We start from the raw sequence: 18561 nt of genomic DNA on the forward strand, positions 1-18561 counted from the left end.
TACAATCGATCTTTGTACTGTGGCTAAAACGGGTTACAACGCCGTCTCTCATCATCGTCTATTCTCATTCTCGACAGTAAATACAGTCCGCTCGCAATCATTCAATTTGTGTGTACTCGTACAAGTTATTTTCCACGGCCTCTCACTTTCTCGCACAGCGCTGTGTGTAGTCACCGGCAACATCGAGTACGGGTTACTAAGTGTTCGCTCTACTCCGCTACATAAATTTGGTCCTTCGAGCCGGATAGAAAGTGAAAAGTTCGACCGCCGTTCATTCATCCACCATGGGGGACTATCCACGCCAAGCGATGCTACAGCGGAAGATCCTACGGACCGTGGAAAATTTCAAAAAGATCGGGCAAGCCAACGTGACTCTGGAGAAAGTCCTGGGCCGCCTCTCCATTCTCGAGGACGTGTGGATCGCATTCCAGGAAGGTCATCTCGCCCTGCTCGCGTCGACCACTGAGGAGGAGCGGCTTGAAACTCCGTACTTCACGGAGGAGCAGTTCGACTCCACGGAAGACGCCTACCTCATCGCCAAGGACTACCTGCTAGAAGCGAAAGCGTCCCTGGAACCGAAAGTCGTGAGTCCATTACAATGTCCGAGCGATAAAGGCTTTATCTCAACTGTTAGGCCGTCGTTAGATCTCACGCACTTACCTCACGTTCCGTTACCTCCGTTCGATGGCGATTTTAATAACTGGGAAACGTTCCGGGACCGTTTTAAAGGCCTGATCATTGCGAATCGCGATCTCTCAGACTCCACTCGCATGCATTATCTTGTCTCCTCATTGACTGGTCCCGCGCTTGAGGCTATACAGCACATTTCAGTTACTTCCGATAATTTTTCAATCGCGTGGGCCACCTTAACCTCGCGGTTCGAAAGCAAGCGCATTCTGATTAAGACTCACTTGTCCAATCTCATCGACCTACCGCACGTTAAACAGGAATCCGCGAGCGAACTCCAAGCGTTGATCGATCGCGCTAACGCCGCTGTATCAAGTTTAAAAAAGCTCGATCGTTCTCCTGAGCAGATCGGTGAGGACATGCTCGTACATCTGGTCACTCGCAAACTCGACACAATTACGTTGGAGAAATGGACTGCCTTTTCCGCGGAAAAGCCCGGAATCTCGACTTTTACGGAATTGTCGAATTACATTGCGTCGCGCACTAAGATTCTCAACGAAGTCGCTCTTAATATTGTACGCGGTTCGGATGAGACGACGACAAGCGCGACCAGTCTTCACGTTGCTACGCCGATCGGGCCCGTTCCGCATACAGATCCCGCCTCCAACGGATCATATTCCGGGTGTCCCCTGTGTCATTCGCGACATTATTTAAGTAATTGTCGATCTTATTTGGCCGAGCCTCAGAGTAAACGTCGCGAGATCATTATCCGGTTGAAGCGATGTCTTAATTGTCTCAGTCGCCGACATGCAACCACTGAATGTACTAGTAAATATTCGTGCCGAGTTTGCCAACAACGTCATCACTCGTCGTTACACCACGAAGCGGACTCTCGCGCGATGACGTCAGCCTCCTCGCTCCCGCGAACGGTGACGGCGAACCACGTTTCGGACCAGTATACATTAGGCGGCGAATCTGCCGTGACGTCACTCCGCGCGTCAACATCTCACGGCTCCGCGTCACGCGTACTCTTAGCCACCGCATGGGTAAGAGTACGTGTCCCGTCAGGACAAGAAGCAATTATTCGCGCATTGCTGGACCAGGGGTCCGAAGCGACTCTAGTGTCCGAAAATCTGGTTCAAACGCTGCGAGCGAAACGTATCCCGCGGAACGTAAAAGTGTCGGCTGTAGGCGGTGTTGACGTTAAAGACGTTCGTTCGGTCATCGCGATACAAATTACGCCGGTAACGTCCAACACTCCCGTGCTTTACACAACCGCATTAGTCTTGCCCTCGCTGACACAGTACCGTGCACAGTCAATTCCGGATCCATCGTCCCTTCCGTATCTCGCCGGTCTTCCGTTGGCCGATGCGGATCCCTCAACTCATCATCCAGTAGACATAATTATCGGCGCCGATTTATTTGGGGACGTAATCCTCAACGGACTTCGTAAGGGAATGCATGGACAGCCCATCGCACAGCAGTCGATTTTCGGGTGGGTGATTTCGGGTCCTATTCCATCCCGATCCGACGATCTTAATCCTTCACATAGTCTGCTCAGTCACAATGTGACAATTCGTTGCACGAGCCCCGATACTCCAATCGACACTCTCGAAGCGGAATTGCGGCGATTCTGGGAGGTGGAGTGCATTCCTCGCGCTACACCGCGATTAACGGCGTCGGAACGACAGTGTGAAGAACACTTTCGAGACACACATTCGCGCACGTCAGACGGTCGTTTTCAGGTTCGGCTCCCATTCAAGCAGGACCCGCCATTCGATATCGGACAGTCGCGACCAATCGCGGAAAAAATGTATCGTTCGCTGGGTCGCAAATTTCAGAAAAACCCAGAACTTCGGCGAGAGTACTCAGCGTTTATGAGCGAATACGAAAGACTCGGCCATATGGAGCGCGTGAACACCGGCTCTTCACTCCCTGATCGCACAATATACATCCCGCACCACCCAGTTCTCCGGCCATCTAGTTCGACCACACACTTGCGTGTGGTATTCAATGCCTCGGCACTCACATCGAATGGCCGCTCATTGAACGATTTCTTGCTTTCCGGGCCGAAGCTTCAGACGGATCTCCCATCCGTCATCCTGCGATGGCGACATCATCGTTACGTATACACCGCTGATATTGCGAAAATGTATCGTCAAATCCTAGTAGACCCTCGCGATACAAGTTTCCAGCGAATCCTCTGGCACGACTCTCCGTCACAGGCGCCTCATGAATTTTCGCTACGCACCGTCACATACGGTATGACGTGCGCTCCATTTCTCGCACTTCGAGTCCTCCAGCAACTCGCTTTCGTCGAAGGCGCAGATTTTCCACTCGCGATTCCCATTCTAAAGGATCAAATTTACGTCGATGATGTTTTGTTCGGGGATGATACACTCGACACCGTTCGCACTCTTCGTGACCAACTCACTGGTCTCCTTCGCCGAGGTAAATTCGAACTTCGGAAATGGGCAAGTAATTCCCCCACACTCCTGCAGGACATCGATCCAACCAATCATGGGCTAGCTTGCTCAATAGATCTCGCCGTAGACGACAGCGTAAAAGTCCTTGGCGTTTCTTGGAACCCGTCGCGCGACCAGTTTATAATCAACATTGCTTTACCGACAGTTCCCCCGCGTACCAAACGTTCGATCCTTGCAACCATTGCAAAATTATACGATCCATTGGGCTGGGTCACCCCTGCGACTATCACAGCAAAGATATTCATGCAAACTCTATGGCGTCGTCACCACCAGTGGGACGAGCCCCTCTCGTTAGATTTGGTCAATCAATGGGAAACCATCTATTCAGGTTTATCACAATTGCACGACCTTAGCTTAGCCCGATGGACTGGTCTGTTGTCAAATGCCCATACCATCGAACTTCATGGGTTTTCAGACGCCTCGTCCTACGCTTATGCTGCGGTCGTCTATTTGAAGGTCATCACTCATGACGGAACGGCCGTCATATCCCTCCTAACTGGGAAGTCAAAGGTCGCGCCGATCACTCCAACCTCCGTTCCGAGGCTCGAATTATCTGCAGCCGTGTTATTGGCTCATCTAATAGAATTCGTCCGCCCGTCACTGGGCTCGAGATCCGTCTCCTGCTACTGCTGGACGGATTCGTCCATCGTTCTCGCCTGGTTACGCGATCACCCATCGCGATGGAAAACGTTCGTTGCGCACCGAGTCCACGACATTCAATGTCGCGTTCCCGACTCCGAATGGCGTCACGTACCTACGTCTTGCAATCCAGCCGATTGCGCATCACGCGGTTTGTTCGGTCAGGAATTGCGCGATCATCCATTGTGGTGGACGGGCCCCCAATGGCTACGCTGGCCTCAACACTGTTGGCCTTCCGACCCCCCGGCCCCCACTGACGTACCTCTCTCGGAGGCAAGATCCGCTGCGGTGCACACCTGTTCGCAAACTTCTTCATGGACTCTCGCTTCTCGGTTCTCATCCTGGGCGAAGTTAATCCGAATCACCGCGTACTTATTCAAATTCATTCACGCCCTTCACGCCCGGAAAAATACTTCATCACCGATTTCCTCTAACGGTCGCACCGTGTCGGTCGACGAGTGCTCGGAAGCTCGCATCTTTTGGATAAAGTCCATACAACGCGAACAATTCCCAACGGAGCTTGAAGCCCTCACTCACGGTCGATCTCTCTCCACCAAAAGCTCAATCATGTCTCTTAATCCCTTTATCGACAGCGACGGCATACTTCGTGTCGGAGGGCGACTTCATAAAGCTCCGATTCCCATTGCTCAAAAACACCCAATTCTGTTAGCGTCTCACTCGCTAGTCGACTTGATCATTTCCCAAGCACATCTTCAAACATTACACGGAGGGGTACAGCTCACTTTAAGCACGCTCCGTCGAGAATTTTGGATATTGAGCGCGCGATCTCTTGTCAAACGCGTCATTCACCGGTGTGTAGTCTGCGTACGCGAACGGGCGAAGGTTCCGGAGCAACTCATGGGTAGCTTGCCCGCCGCGAGAGTAAATTCACCTCTCCAATGTTTTTCGCATTGTGGCGTTGACTATGCCGGACCAGTTCAAGTCCGAGCATCCGCCGGCCGAGGCATTAAAACCCGCAAAGCGTACATCGCACTCTTCATCTGCTTAGCCAGTCGTGCCATCCATCTAGAACTTGTCGGGGATTACTCTACCCCGGCGTTTTTAAACGCATTTGATCGATTCTGCTCGCGGCGTGGACTTCCGTCCGACATGTATTCGGATAACGGTACGACTTTCGCCGGCGCCAATAATGAATTGGCTCGCGCGTACCGCGCAGCTTTACGCGACCCTAACTTTCAGAATAAATCGGCTCACGACAAGATTTCGTGGCACTTCATTCCTCCAGTAGCACCACATTTCGGCGGGTTGTGGGAAGCTGGGGTGCGCAGTGTGAAGCATCATTTACGCCGCGTATTAGGTGATCGCATGCTCTCTTTTGAAGAGTTCACGACGCTTCTATGTCGAATCGAGGCCTGCCTGAATTCGAGACCGATCGCCCCCCTCTCCGACGCGCTGGACGACTGCGAACCATTAACTCCGGGGCATTTTCTCATAGGGACTGCTCTAACTACTTCCCCGGAGCCTTCCGTTTTACACCTCAACGAAAATCGCCTGTCGCGATGGCAATTAGTACGCCATAAAATCGAACGTTTTTGGAGATTGTGGCAATCTGACTACGTCAACACCCTCCAACAGCGTAGTCGATGGCGACAAACTCGAACCCCGTTGGAACTCGGACAACTAGTCCTAATTCGACATCCGACAGCTCCCCCATGTAAATGGAAGCTGGGTCGAGTCACGCGCCTCCACCCTGGGTCGGACGGACTCACACGAGTAGTCACGGTACGCACCGCTCACTCCGAATTCCAACGACCAATCGTACAACTCTGCGCTCTGCCTGTGAGCAGTTCCTCGACTTCGAATTAGATCGCGTCTATGTCTCGCGACCGTCATTGTACACAATCATAATGTCAATTTGGTGTCTCAAGTACTAGCTCATTAAAAAAAAAAAAAAAATGATGAAAAGCATTCTAGCGCCTTCACTGCGGCGTCGGCTGCGTCCGACATTACTTTAAGACGATATTCGCACCTCCCTCGATTACTGTGTTGAAATCGAGATTTCAAGGCTGGCAGTATGTTCGCGAGCGAATCGAGCGAGCGTCGGCGAGCTCGACACACCGTCATTCGTCCCGTCGTGACGTCAGCGTCCGATCGCGATTTCACGCGAAGTCGATCATCGGCTCGCGCTCCGACTTCGGGTATCGACAGGATCACGCGACGATGATCCACCAATCATCGATCCGTCATACTCGCGTGATCCTGTCGAGCCAATCATCCAACGACACCGCTCTGAGGAATCTCCGGGTCCTCGAAAACGGACCAGATTCCGAACACTCTTTGTCATCTCCCATCGCGGAATAATCATACAATCGATCTTTGTACTGTGGCTAAAACGGGTTACAACGCCGTCTCTCATCATCGTCTATTCTCATTCTCGACAGTAAATACAGTCCGCTCGCAATCATTCAATTTGTGTGTACTCGTACAAGTTATTTTCCACGGCCTCTCACTTTCTCGCACAGCGCTGTGTGTAGTCACCGGCAACATCGAGTACGGGTTACTAAGTGTTCGCTCTACTCCGCTACAAAGGTATATCGCCTTTCCGAAATTTCCGGGAGCTCGTCGGGCCTACGGCCCCGCTCGGCACGAGGTCGAGGTCGTCGGTAGCGACGATGGTGGCGGGGAGGTGCGCAATTGGTCTGTCATCGCCATCCCCCCCCAACCCCCCCTCACCCTTTAAAATTAATGGAAAATGTAAACCTAAACGTAGAGTCGGATTTGTAACCTCGAAGTTACAAGTCCATTCGCTCAACTATCAAGGGAGAGTAAACGCGGCGACTGTGGCGGCACTCGCCGCCGATGCGATGTCAGCGTCGCGAAGTTGGCGTTAAATTCGAACGTTTGAATCAGTTATTTTCTTTCGGGACCTTTTCAGCCCTGAACCGTGGAAGCGCCGAAATTCGGGTTTCATTTTTAACGCGGCAGCTTATACCCCCCGAGCCGTTACCGACCACTGCCGGTGGTGGTCGGTAAGTTATCCTCCGCCGAGGTCGACGCGCGTTACCGATGCACACGTAAAAAATTTTCCGCGAATTTTCGCGAATTTTTCGCGCGGTAAGCCTTCGTCTCCGCGTCCTCCGTCCGACGAGCCTACTCTCGCCCGCACCCGTCGACCCGTTCTCGAACTATGCGGCGACAAAGAAACTTTGATTTTTCACTAATTTGACGTCATCGAGAAAGTTACGGCCAACTGGGAATTAAAGGTATATCGCCTTTCCGAAATTTCCGGGAGCCCGTCGGGCCTTCGGCCCCGCTCGGCTCGGCTCGGCTCGAGGTCGAGGTCGTCGGTAGCGACGATGGTGGCGGGGAGGTGCGCAATTGGTCTGTCATCGCCATCCCCCCCCCAACCCTTCCTCACCCTTTAAAATTAATGGAAAATGTAAACCTATACGTAGAGTCGGATTCGTAACCTCGAAGTTACAAGTCCATTCGCTCAACCATCAAGGGAGAGTAAACGCGGCGACTGTGGCGGCACTCGCCATCGATGCGAAGTCAGCGTCGCGAAATTGGCGTTAAATTCGAACGTTTGGATCAGTTATTTTCTTTCGGGCCCTTTTCAGCCCTGAACCGTGGAAGCGCCGAAATTCGGGTTTCATTTTTAACGCGGCAGCTTATACCCCCCGAGCCGTTACCGACCACTGCCGGTGGTGGTCGGTAAGTTATCCTCCGCCGAGGTCGACGCGCGTTACCGATGCACACGTAAAAAATTTTCCGCGAATTTTCGCGAATTTTTCGCGCGGTAAGCCTTCGTCTCCGCGTCCTCCGTCCGACAAGCCTACTCTCGCCCGCACCCGTCGACCCGTCCTCGAGCTATACGGCGACAAAGAAACTTTGATTTTTCACTAATTTGACGTCATCGAGAAAGTTACGGCCAACTGGGAATTAAAGGTATATCGCCTTTCCGAAATTTCCGGGAGCTCGTCGGGCCTTCGGCCCCGCTCGGCTCGAGGTCGAGGTCGTCGGTAGCGACGATGGTGGCGGGGAGGTGCGCAATTGGTCTGTCATCGCCATCCTCCCCCCCAACCCCCCCTCACCCTTTAAAATTAATGGAAAATGTAAACCTAAACGTAGAGTCGGATTCGTAACCTCGAAGTTAAAAGTCCATTCGCTCAACTATCAAGGGAGAGTAAACGCGGCGACTGTGGCGGCACTCGCCGCCGATGCGATGTCAGCGTCGCGAAGTTGGCGTTAAATTCGAACGTTTGAATCAGTTATTTTCTTTCGGGCCCTTTTCAGCCCTGAACCGTGGAAGCGCCGAAATTCGGGTTTCATTTTTAACGCGGCAGCTTATACCCCCCGTGCCGTTACCGACGACTGCCGGTGGTGGTCGGTAAGTTATCCTCCGCCGAGGTCGACACGCGTTACCGATGCACACGTAAAAAATTTTCCGCGAATTTTTGCGAATTTTTCGCGCGGTAAGCCTTCGTCTCCGCGTCCTCCGTCCGACAAGCCTACTCTCGCCCGCACCCGTCGACCCGTTCTCGAGCTATACGGCGACAAAGAAACTTTGATTTTTCACTAATTTGACGTCATCGAGAAAGTTACGGCCAACTGGGAATTATAGGTATATCGCCTTTCCGAAATTTCCGGGAGCTCGTCGGGCCTTCGGCCCCGCTCGGCTCGAGGTCGAGGTCGTCGGTAGCGACGATGGTGGCGGGGAGGTGCGCAATTGGTCTGTCATCGCCATCCTCCCCCAACCCTTCCTCACCCTTTAAAATTAATGGAAAATGTAAACCTAAACGTAGAGTCGGATTCGTAACCTCGAAGTTACAAGTCCATTCGCTCAACCATCAAGGGAGAGTAAACGCGGCGACTGTGGCGGCACTCGCCATCGATGCGAAGTCAGCGTCGCGAAATTGGCGTTAAATTCGAACGTTTGGATCAGTTATTTTCTTTCGGGCCCTTTTCAGCCCTGAACAGTGGAAGCGCCGAAATTCGGGTTTCATTTTTAACGCGGCAGCTTATACCCCCCGAGAAGTTACGGACCACTGCCGGTGGTGGTCGGTAAGTTATCCTCCGCCGAGGTCGACGCGCGTTACCGATGCACACGTAAAAAATTTTCCGCGAATTTTCGCGAATTTTTCGCGCGGTAAGCCTTAGTCTCCGCGTCCTCCGTCCGACGAGCCTACTCTCGCCCGCACCCGTCGACCCGTTCTCGAGCTATACGGCGACAAAGAAACTTTGATTTTTCACTAATTTGACGTCATCGAGAAAGTTACGGCCAACTGGGAATTAAAGGTATATCGCCTTTCCGAAATTTCCGGGAGCTCGTCGGGCCTACGGCCCCGCTCGGCACGAGGTCGAGGTCGTCGGTAGCGACGATGGTGGCGGGGAGGTGCGCAATTGGTCTGTCATCGCCATCCCCCCCCAACCCCCCCTCACCCTTTAAAATTAATGGAAAATGTAAACCTAAACGTAGAGTCGGATTTGTAACCTCGAAGTTACAAGTCCATTCGCTCAACTATCAAGGGAGAGTAAACGCGGCGACTGTGGCGGCACTCGCCGCCGATGCGATGTCAGCGTCGCGAAGTTGGCGTTAAATTCGAACGTTTGAATCAGTTATTTTCTTTCGGGACCTTTTCAGCCCTGAACCGTGGAAGCGCCGAAATTCGGGTTTCATTTTTAACGCGGCAGCTTATACCCCCCGAGCCGTTACCGACCACTGCCGGTGGTGGTCGGTAAGTTATCCTCCGCCGAGGTCGACGCGCGTTACCGATGCACACGTAAAAAATTTTCCGCGAATTTTCGCGAATTTTTCGCGCGGTAAGCCTTCGTCTCCGCGTCCTCCGTCCGACGAGCCTACTCTCGCCCGCACCCGTCGACCCGTTCTCGAACTATGCGGCGACAAAGAAACTTTGATTTTTCACTAATTTGACGTCATCGAGAAAGTTACGGCCAACTGGGAATTAAAGGTATATCGCCTTTCCGAAATTTCCGGGAGCTCGTCGGGCCTACGGCCCCGCTCGGCACGAGGTCGAGGTCGTCGGTAGCGACGATGGTGGCGGGGAGGTGCGCAATTGGTCTGTCATCGCCATCCCCCCCCCAACCCCCCCTCACCCTTTAAAATTAATGGAAAATGTAAACCTAAACGTAGAGTCGGATTTGTAACCTCGAAGTTACAAGTCCATTCGCTCAACTATCAAGGGAGAGTAAACGCGGCGACTGTGGCGGCACTCGCCGCCGATGCGATGTCAGCGTCGCGAAGTTGGCGTTAAATTCGAACGTTTGAATCAGTTATTTTCTTTCGGGACCTTTTCAGCCCTGAACCGTGGAAGCGCCGAAATTCGGGTTTCATTTTTAACGCGGCAGCTTATACCCCCCGAGCCGTTACCGACCACTGCCGGTGGTGGTCGGTAAGTTATCCTCCGCCGAGGTCGACGCGCGTTACCGATGCACACGTAAAAAATTTTCCGCGAATTTTCGCGAATTTTTCGCGCGGTAAGCCTTCGTCTCCGCGTCCTCCGTCCGACAAGCCTACTCTCGCCCGCACCCGTCGACCCGTTCTCGAGTTATACGGCGACAAAGAAACTTTGATTTTTCACTAATTTGACGTCATCGAGAAAGTTACGGCCAACTGGGAATTAAAGGTATATCGCCTTTCCGAAATTTCCGGGAGCCCGTCGGGCCTTCGGCCCCGCTCGGCTCCAGGTCGAGGTCGTCGGTAGCGACGATGGTGGCGGGGAGGCGTGCGATTGGTCTGTCATCGCCAACCACCCCCCCAACCCCCCCTACCCGTTTTAAATTAATGGAAAATGTAAACATAAACGTAGAGTCGGATTCGTAAGCTCAAAGTTACAAGTTAATTCGCTCAACTATCAAGGGAGAGTAAACGCGGCGACTGTGGCGGCACTCGCCGCCGATGCGATGTCAGCGTCGCGAAGTTGGCGTTAAATTCGAACGTTTGAATCAGTTATTTTCTTTCGGGACCTTTTCAGCCCTGAACCGTGGAAGCGCCGAAATTCGGGTTTCATTTTTAACGCGGCAGCTTATACCCCCCGAGTCGTTACCGACCACTGCCGGTGGTGGTCGGTAAGTTATCCTCCGCCGAGGTCGACGCGCGTTACCGATGCACACGTAAAAAATTTTCCGCGAATTTTCGCGAATTTTTCGCGCGGTAAGCCTTCGTCTCCGCGTCCTCCGTCCGACGAGCCTACTCTCGCCCGCACCCGTCGACCCGTTCTCGAGCTATGCGGCGACAAAGAAACTTTGATTTTTCACTAATTTGACGTCATCGAGAAAGTTACGGCCAACTGGGAATTAAAGGTATATCGCCTTTCCGAAATTTCCGGGAGCCCGTCGGGCCTTCGGCCCCGCTCGGCTCGGCTCGGCTCGAGGTCGAGGTCGTCGGTAGCGACGATGGTGGCGGGGAGGTGCGCAATTGGTCTGTCATCGCCATCCCCCCCCCAACCCTTCCTCACCCTTTAAAATTAATGGAAAATGTAAACCTAAACGTAGAGTCGGATTCGTAACCTCGAAGTTACAAGTCCATTCGCTCAACCATCAAGGGAGAGTAAACGCGGCGACTGTGGCGGCACTCGCCATCGATGCGAAGTCAGCGTCGCGAAATTGGCGTTAAATTCGAACGTTTGGATCAGTTATTTTCTTTCGGGCCCTTTTCAGCCCTGAACCGTGGAAGCGCCGAAATTCGGGTTTCATTTTTAACGCGGCAGCTTATACCCCCCGAGCCGTTACCGACCACTGCCGATGGTGGTCGGTAAGTTATTCTCCGCCGAGGTCGACGCGCGTTACCGATGCACACGTAAAAAATTTTCCGCGAATTTTCGCGAATTTTTCGCGCGGTAAGCCTTTGTCTCCGCGTCCTCCGTCCGACGAGCCTACTCTCGCCCGCACCCGTCGACCCGTTCTCGAGCTATACGGCGACAAAGAAACTTTGATTTTTCACTAATTTGACGTCATCGAGAAAGTTACGGCCAACTGGGAATTAAAGGTATATCGCCTTTCCGAAATTTCCGGGAGCCCGTCGGGCCTTCGGCCCCGCTCGGTTCGAGGTCGAGGTCGTCGGTAGCGACGATGGTGGCGGGGAGGTGCGCAATTGGTCTGTCATCGCCATCCTCCCCCCCAACCCTTCCTCACCCTTTAAAATTAATGGAAAATGTAAACCTAAACGTAGAGTCGGATTCGTAACCTCGAAGTTACAAGTCCATTCGCTCAACCATCAAGGGAGAGTAAACGCGGCGACTGTGGCGGCACTCGCCATCGATGCGAAGTCAGCGTCGCGAAATTGGCGTTAAATTCGAACGTTTGGATCAGTTATTTTCTTTCGGGCCCTTTTCAGCCCTGAACCGTGGAAGCGCCGAAATTCGGGTTTCATTTTTAACGCGGCAGCTTATACCCCCCGAGCCGTTACCGACCACTGCCGGTGGTGGTCGGTAAGTTATCCTCCGCCGAGGTCGACGCGCGTTACCGATGCACACGTAAAAAATTTTCCGCGAATTTTCGCGAATTTTTCGCGCGGTAAGCCTTTGTCTCCGCGTCCTCCGTCCGACGAGCCTACTCTCGCCCGCACCCGTCGACCCGTTCTCGAGCTATACGGCGACAAAGAAACTTTGATTTTTCACTAATTTGACGTCATCGAGAAAGTTACGGCCAACTGGGAATTAAAGGTATATCGCCTTTCCGAAATTTCCGGGAGCCCGTCGGGCCTTCGGCCCCGCTCGGCTCCAGGTCGAGGTCGTCGGTAGCGACGATGGTGGCGGGGAGGCGTGCGATTGGTCTGTCATCGCCAACCACCCCCCCAACCCCCCCTACCCGTTTTAAATTAATGGAAAATGTAAACATAAACGTAGAGTCGGATTCGTAAGCTCAAAGTTACAAGTTAATTCGCTCAACTATCAAGGGAGAGTAAACGCGGCGACTGTGGCGGCACTCGCCGCCGATGCGATGTCAGCGTCGCGAAGTTGGCGTTAAATTCGAACGTTTGAATCAGTTATTTTCTTTCGGGACCTTTTCAGCCCTGAACCGTGGAAGCGCCGAAATTCGGGTTTCATTTTTAACGCGGCAGCTTATACCCCCCGAGCCGTTACCGACCACTGCCGGTGGTGGTCGGTAAGTTATCCTCCGCCGAGGTCGACGCGCGTTACCGATGCACACGTAAAAAATTTTCCGCGAATTTTCGCGAATTTTTCGCGCGGTAAGCCTTCGTCTCCGCGTCCTCCGTCCGACAAGCCTACTCTCGCCCGCACCCGTCGACCCGTTCTCGAGTTATACGGCGACAAAGAAACTTTGATTTTTCACTAATTTGACGTCATCGAGAAAGTTACGGCCAACTGGGAATTAAAGGTATATCGCCTCTCCGAAATTTCCGGGAGCCCGTCGGGCCTTCGGCCCCGCTCGGCTCCAGGTCGAGGTCGTCGGTAGCGACGATGGTGGCGGGGAGGCGTGCGATTGGTCTGTCATCGCCAACCACCCCCCCAACCCCCCCTACCCGTTTTAAATTAATGGAAAATGTAAACATAAACGTAGAGTCGGATTCGTAAGCTCAAAGTTACAAGTTAATTCGCTCAACTATCAAGGGAGAGTAAACGCGGCGACTGTGGCGGCACTCGCCGCCGATGCGATGTCAGCGTCGCGAAGTTGGCGTTAAATTCGAACGTTTGAATCAGTTATTTTCTTTCGGGACCTTTTCAGCCCTGAACCGTGGAAGCGCCGAAATTCGGGTTTCATTTTTAACGCGGCAGCTTATACCCCCCGAGCCGTTACCGACCACTGCCGATGGTGGTCGGTAAGTTATTCTCCGCCGAGGTCGACGCGCGTTACCGATGCACACGTAAAAAATTTTCCGCGAATTTTCGCGAATTTTTCGCGCGGTAAGCCTTTGTCTCCGCGTCCTCCGTCCGACGAGCCTACTCTCGCCCGCACCCGTCGACCCGTTCTCGAGCTATACGGCGACAAAGAAACTTTGATTTTTCACTAATTTGACGTCATCGAGAAAGTTACGGCCAACTGGGAATTAAAGGTATATCGCCTTTCCGAAATTTCCGGGAGCCCGTCGGGCCTTCGGCCCCGCTCGGTTCGAGGTCGAGGTCGTCGGTAGCGACGATGGTGGCGGGGAGGTGCGCAATTGGTCTGTCATCGCCATCCTCCCCCCCAACCCTTCCTCACCCTTTAAAATTAATGGAAAATGTAAACCTAAACGTAGAGTCGGATTCGTAACCTCGAAGTTACAAGTCCATTCGCTCAACCATCAAGGGAGAGTAAACGCGGCGACTGTGGCGGCACTCGCCATCGATGCGAAGCCAGCGTCGCGAAATTGGCGTTAAATTCGAACGTTTGGATCAGTTATTTTCTTTCGGGCCCTTTTCAGCCCTGAACCGTGGAAGCGCCGAAATTCGGGTTTCATTTTTAACGCGGCAGCTTATACCCCCCGAGCCGTTACCGACCACTGCCGGTGGTGGTCGGTAAGTTATCCTCCGCCGAGGTCGACGCGCGTTACCGATGCACACGTAAAAAATTTTCCGCGAATTTTCGCGAATTTTTCGCGCGGTAAGCCTTCGTCTCCGCGTCCTCCGTCCGACAAGCCTACTCTCGCCCGCACCCGTCGACCCGTTCTCGAGCTATACGGCGACAAAGAAACTTTGATTTTTCACTAATTTGACGTCATCGAGAAAGTTACGGCCAACTGGGAATTAAAGGTATATCGCCTTTCCGAAATTTCCGGGAGCCCGTCGGGCCTTCGGCCCCGCTCGGCTCGAGGTCGAGGTCGTCGGTAGCGACGATGGTGGCGGGGAGGTGGGCAATTGGTCTGTCATCGCCATCCCCCCCCCCCCAACCCTTCCTCACCCTTTAAAATTAATGGAAAATGTAAACCTAAACGTAGAGTCGGATTCGTAACCTCGAAGTTACAAGTCCATTCGCTCAACCATCAAGGGAGAGTAAACGCGGCGACTGTGGCGGCACTCGCCGCCGATGCGATGTCAGCGTCGCGAAATTGGCGTTAAATTCGAACGTTTGGATCAGTTATTTTCTTTCGGGCCCTTTTCAGCCCTGAACCGTGGAAGCGCCGAAATTCGGGTTTCATTTTTAACGCGGCAGCTTATACCCCCCGAGCCGTTACCGACCACTGCCGGTGGTGGTCGGTAAGTTATCCTCCGCCGAGGTCGACGCGCGTTACCGATGCACACGTAAAAAATTTTCCGCGAATTTTCGCGAATTTTTCGCGCGGTAAGCCTTCGTCTCCGCGTCCTCCGTCCGACAAGCCTACTCTCGCCCGTACCCGTCGACCCGTTCTCGAGCTATACGGCGACAAAGAAACTTTGATTTTTCACTAATTTGACGTCATCGAGAAAGTTACGGCCAACTGGGAATTAAAGGTATATCGCCTTTCCGAAATTTGCGGGAGCTCGTCGGGCCTTCGGCCCCGCTCGGCTCGAGGTCGAGGTCGTCGGTAGCGACGATGGTGGCGGGGAGGTGCGCAATTGGTCTGTCATCGCCATCCCCCCCCCAACCCTTCCTCACCCTTTAAAATTAATGGAAAATGTAAACCTAAACGTAGAGTCGGATTCGTAACCTCGAAGTTACAAGTCCATTCGCTCAACCATCAAGGGAGAGTAAACGCGGCGACTGTGGCGGCACTCGCCATCGATGCGAAGTCAGCGTCGCGAAATTGGCGTTAAATTCGAACGTTTGGATCAGTTATTTTCTTTCGGGCCCTTTTCAGCCCTGAACCGTGGAAGCGCCGAAATTCGGGTTTCATTTTTAACGCGGCAGCTTATACCCCCCGAGCCGTTACCGACCACTGCCGGTGGTGGTCGGTAAGTTATCCTCCGCCGAGGTCGACGCGCGTTACCGATGCACACGTAAAAAATTTTCCGCGAATTTTCGCGAATTTTTCGCGCGGTAAGCCTTCGTCTCCGCGTCCTCCGTCCGACAAGCCTACTCTCGCCCGCACCCGTCGACCCGTTCTCGAGCTATACGGCGACAAAGAAACTTTGATTTTTCACTAATTTGACGTCATCGAGAAAGTTACGGCCAACTGGGAATTAAAGGTATATCGCCTTTCCGAAATTTCCGGGAGCCCGTCGGGCCTTCGGCCCCGCTCGGCTCGAGGTCGAGGTCGTCGGTAGCGACGATGGTGGCGGGGAGGTGCGCAATTGGTCTGTCATCGCCATCCTCCCCCCCAACCCCCCCTCACCCGTTAAAATTAATGGAAAATGTAAACCTAAACGTAGAGTCGGATTTGTAACCTCGAAGTTACAAGTCCATTCGCTCAACTATCAAGGGAGAGTAAACGCGGCGACTGTGGCGGCACTCGCCGCCGAAGCGATGTCAGCGTCGCGAAGTTGGCGTTAAATTCGAACGTTTGAATCAGTTATTTTTTTTCGGGCCCTTTTCAGCCCTGAACCGTGGAAGCGCCGAAATTCGGGTTTCATTTTTAACGCGGCAGCTTATACCCCCCGAGCCGTTACCGACCACTGCCGGTGGTGGTCGGTAAGTTATCCTCCGCCGAGGTCGACGCGCGCTACCGATGCACACGTAAAAAATTTTCCGCGAATTTTCGCGAATTTTTCGCGCGGTAAGCCTTCGTCTCCGCGTCCTCTGTCCGACAAGCCTACTCTCGCCCGCACCCGTCGACCCGTTCTCGAGCTATACGGCGACAAAGAAACTTTGATTTTTCACTAATTTGACGTCATCGAGAAAGTTACGGCTAACTGGGAATTAAAGGTATATCGCCTTTCCGAAATTTCCGGGAGCCCGTCGGGCCTTCGGCCCCGCTCGGCTCGAGGTCGAGGTCGTCGGTAGCGACGATGGTGGCGGGGAGGTGCGCAATTGGTCTGTCATCGCCATCCTCCCCCCCAACCCCCCTCACCCTTTAAAATTAATGGAAAATGTAAACCTAAACGTAGAGTCGGATTTGTAACCTCGAAGTTACAAGTCCATTCGCTCAACTATCAAGGGAGAGTAAACGCGGCGACTGTGGCGGCACTCGCCGCCGATGCGATGTCAGCGTCGCGAAGTTGGCGTTAAATTCGAACGTTTGAATCAGTTATTTTCTTTCGGGACCTTTTCAGCCCTGAACCGTGGAAGCGCCGAAATTCGGGTTTCATTTTTAACGCGGCAGCTTATACCCCCCGAGCCGTTACCGACCACTGCCGATGGTGGTCGGTAAGTTATTCTCCGCCGAGGTCGACGCGCGTTACCGATGCACACGTAAAAAATTTTCCGCGAATTTTCGCGAATTTTTCGCGCGGTAAGCCTTTGTCTCCGCGTCCTCCGTCCGACGAGCCTACTCTCGCCCGCACCCGTCGACCCGTTCTCGAGCTATACGGCGACAAAGAAACTTTGATTTTTCACTAATTTGACGTCATCGAGAAAGTTACGGCCAACTGGGAATTAAAGGTATATCGCCTTTCCGAAATTTCCGGGAGCCCGTCGGGCCTTCGGCCCCGCTCGGTTCGAGGTCGAGGTCGTCGGTAGCGACGATGGTGGCGGGGAGGTGCGCAATTGGTCTGTCATCGCCATCCTCCCCCCCAACCCTTCCTCACCCTTTAAAATTAATGGAAAATGTAAACCTAAACGTAGAGTCGGATTCGTAACCTCGAAGTTACAAGTCCATTCGCTCAACCATCAAGGGAGAGTAAACGCGGCGACTGTGGCGGCACTCGCCATCGATGCGAAGCCAGCGTCGCGAAATTGGCGTTAAATTCGAACGTTTGGATCAGTTATTTTCTTTCGGGCCCTTTTCAGCCCTGAACCGTGGAAGCGCCGAAATTCGGGTTTCATTTTTAACGCGGCAGCTTATACCCCCCGAGCCGTTGCCGACCACTGCCGGTGGTGGTCGGTAAGTTATCCTCCGCCGAGGTCGACGCGCGTTACCGATGCACACGTAAAAAATTTTCCGCGAATTTTCGCGAATTTTTCGCGCGGTAAGCCTTCGTCTCCGCGTCCTCCGTCCGACAAGCCTACTCTCGCCCGCACCCGTCGACCCGTTCTCGAGCTATACGGCGACAAAGAAACTTTGATTTTTCACTAATTTGACGTCATCGAGAAAGTTACGGCCAACTGGGAATTAAAGGTATATCGCCTTTCCGAAATTTCCGGGAGCCCGTCGGGCCTTCGGCCCCGCTCGGCTCGAGGTCGAGGTCGTCGGTAGCGACGATGGTGGCGGGGAGGTGGGCAATTGGTCTGTCATCGCCATCCCCCCCCCCCCCAACCCTTCCTCACCCTTTAAAATTAATGGAAAATGTAAACCTAAACGTAGAGTCGGATTCGTAACCTCGAAGTTACAAGTCCATTCGCTCAACCATCAAGGGAGAGTAAACGCGGCGACTGTGGCGGCACTCGCCGCCGATGCGATGTCAGCGTCGCGAAATTGGCGTTAAATTCGAACGTTTGGATCAGTTATTTTCTTTCGGGCCCTTTTCAGCCCTGAACCGTGGAAGCGCCGAAATTCGGGTTTCATTTTTAACGCGGCAGCTTATACCCCCCGAGCCGTTACCGACCACTGCCGGTGGTGGTCGGTAAGTTATCCTCCGCCGAGGTCGACGCGCGTTACCGATGCACACGTAAAAAATTTTCCGCGAATTTTCGCGAATTTTTCGCGCGGTAAGCCTTCGTCTCCGCGTCCTCCGTCCGACAAGCCTACTCTCGCCCGTACCCGTCGACCCGTTCTCGAGCTATACGGCGACAAAGAAACTTTGATTTTTCACTAATTTGACGTCATCGAGAAAGATACGGCCAACTGGGAATTAAAGGTATATCGCCTTTCCGAAATTTGCGGGAGCTCGTCGGGCCTTCGGCCCCGCTCGGCTCGAGGTCGAGGTCGTCGGTA

General features: G+C 53.3%; 1 protein-coding gene across 1 annotated transcript; it reads left to right on the plus strand.

Moving 5' to 3' along the window:
- The first annotated feature begins 284 nt into the window (after positions 1-284).
- On the plus strand, positions 285-5579 carry LOC143219631 (uncharacterized). The gene has a single exon (XM_076445532.1). It carries the CDS (start codon positions 285-287, stop codon positions 5577-5579), a length of 5295 nt encoding a protein of 1764 aa, XP_076301647.1.
- Positions 5580-18561: the final 12982 nt, after the last annotated feature.

Source organism: Lasioglossum baleicum, unplaced genomic scaffold, assembly GCF_051020765.1.
Source record: "Lasioglossum baleicum unplaced genomic scaffold, iyLasBale1 scaffold0056, whole genome shotgun sequence".
NCBI lineage: Eukaryota > Metazoa > Arthropoda > Insecta > Hymenoptera > Halictidae > Lasioglossum > Lasioglossum baleicum.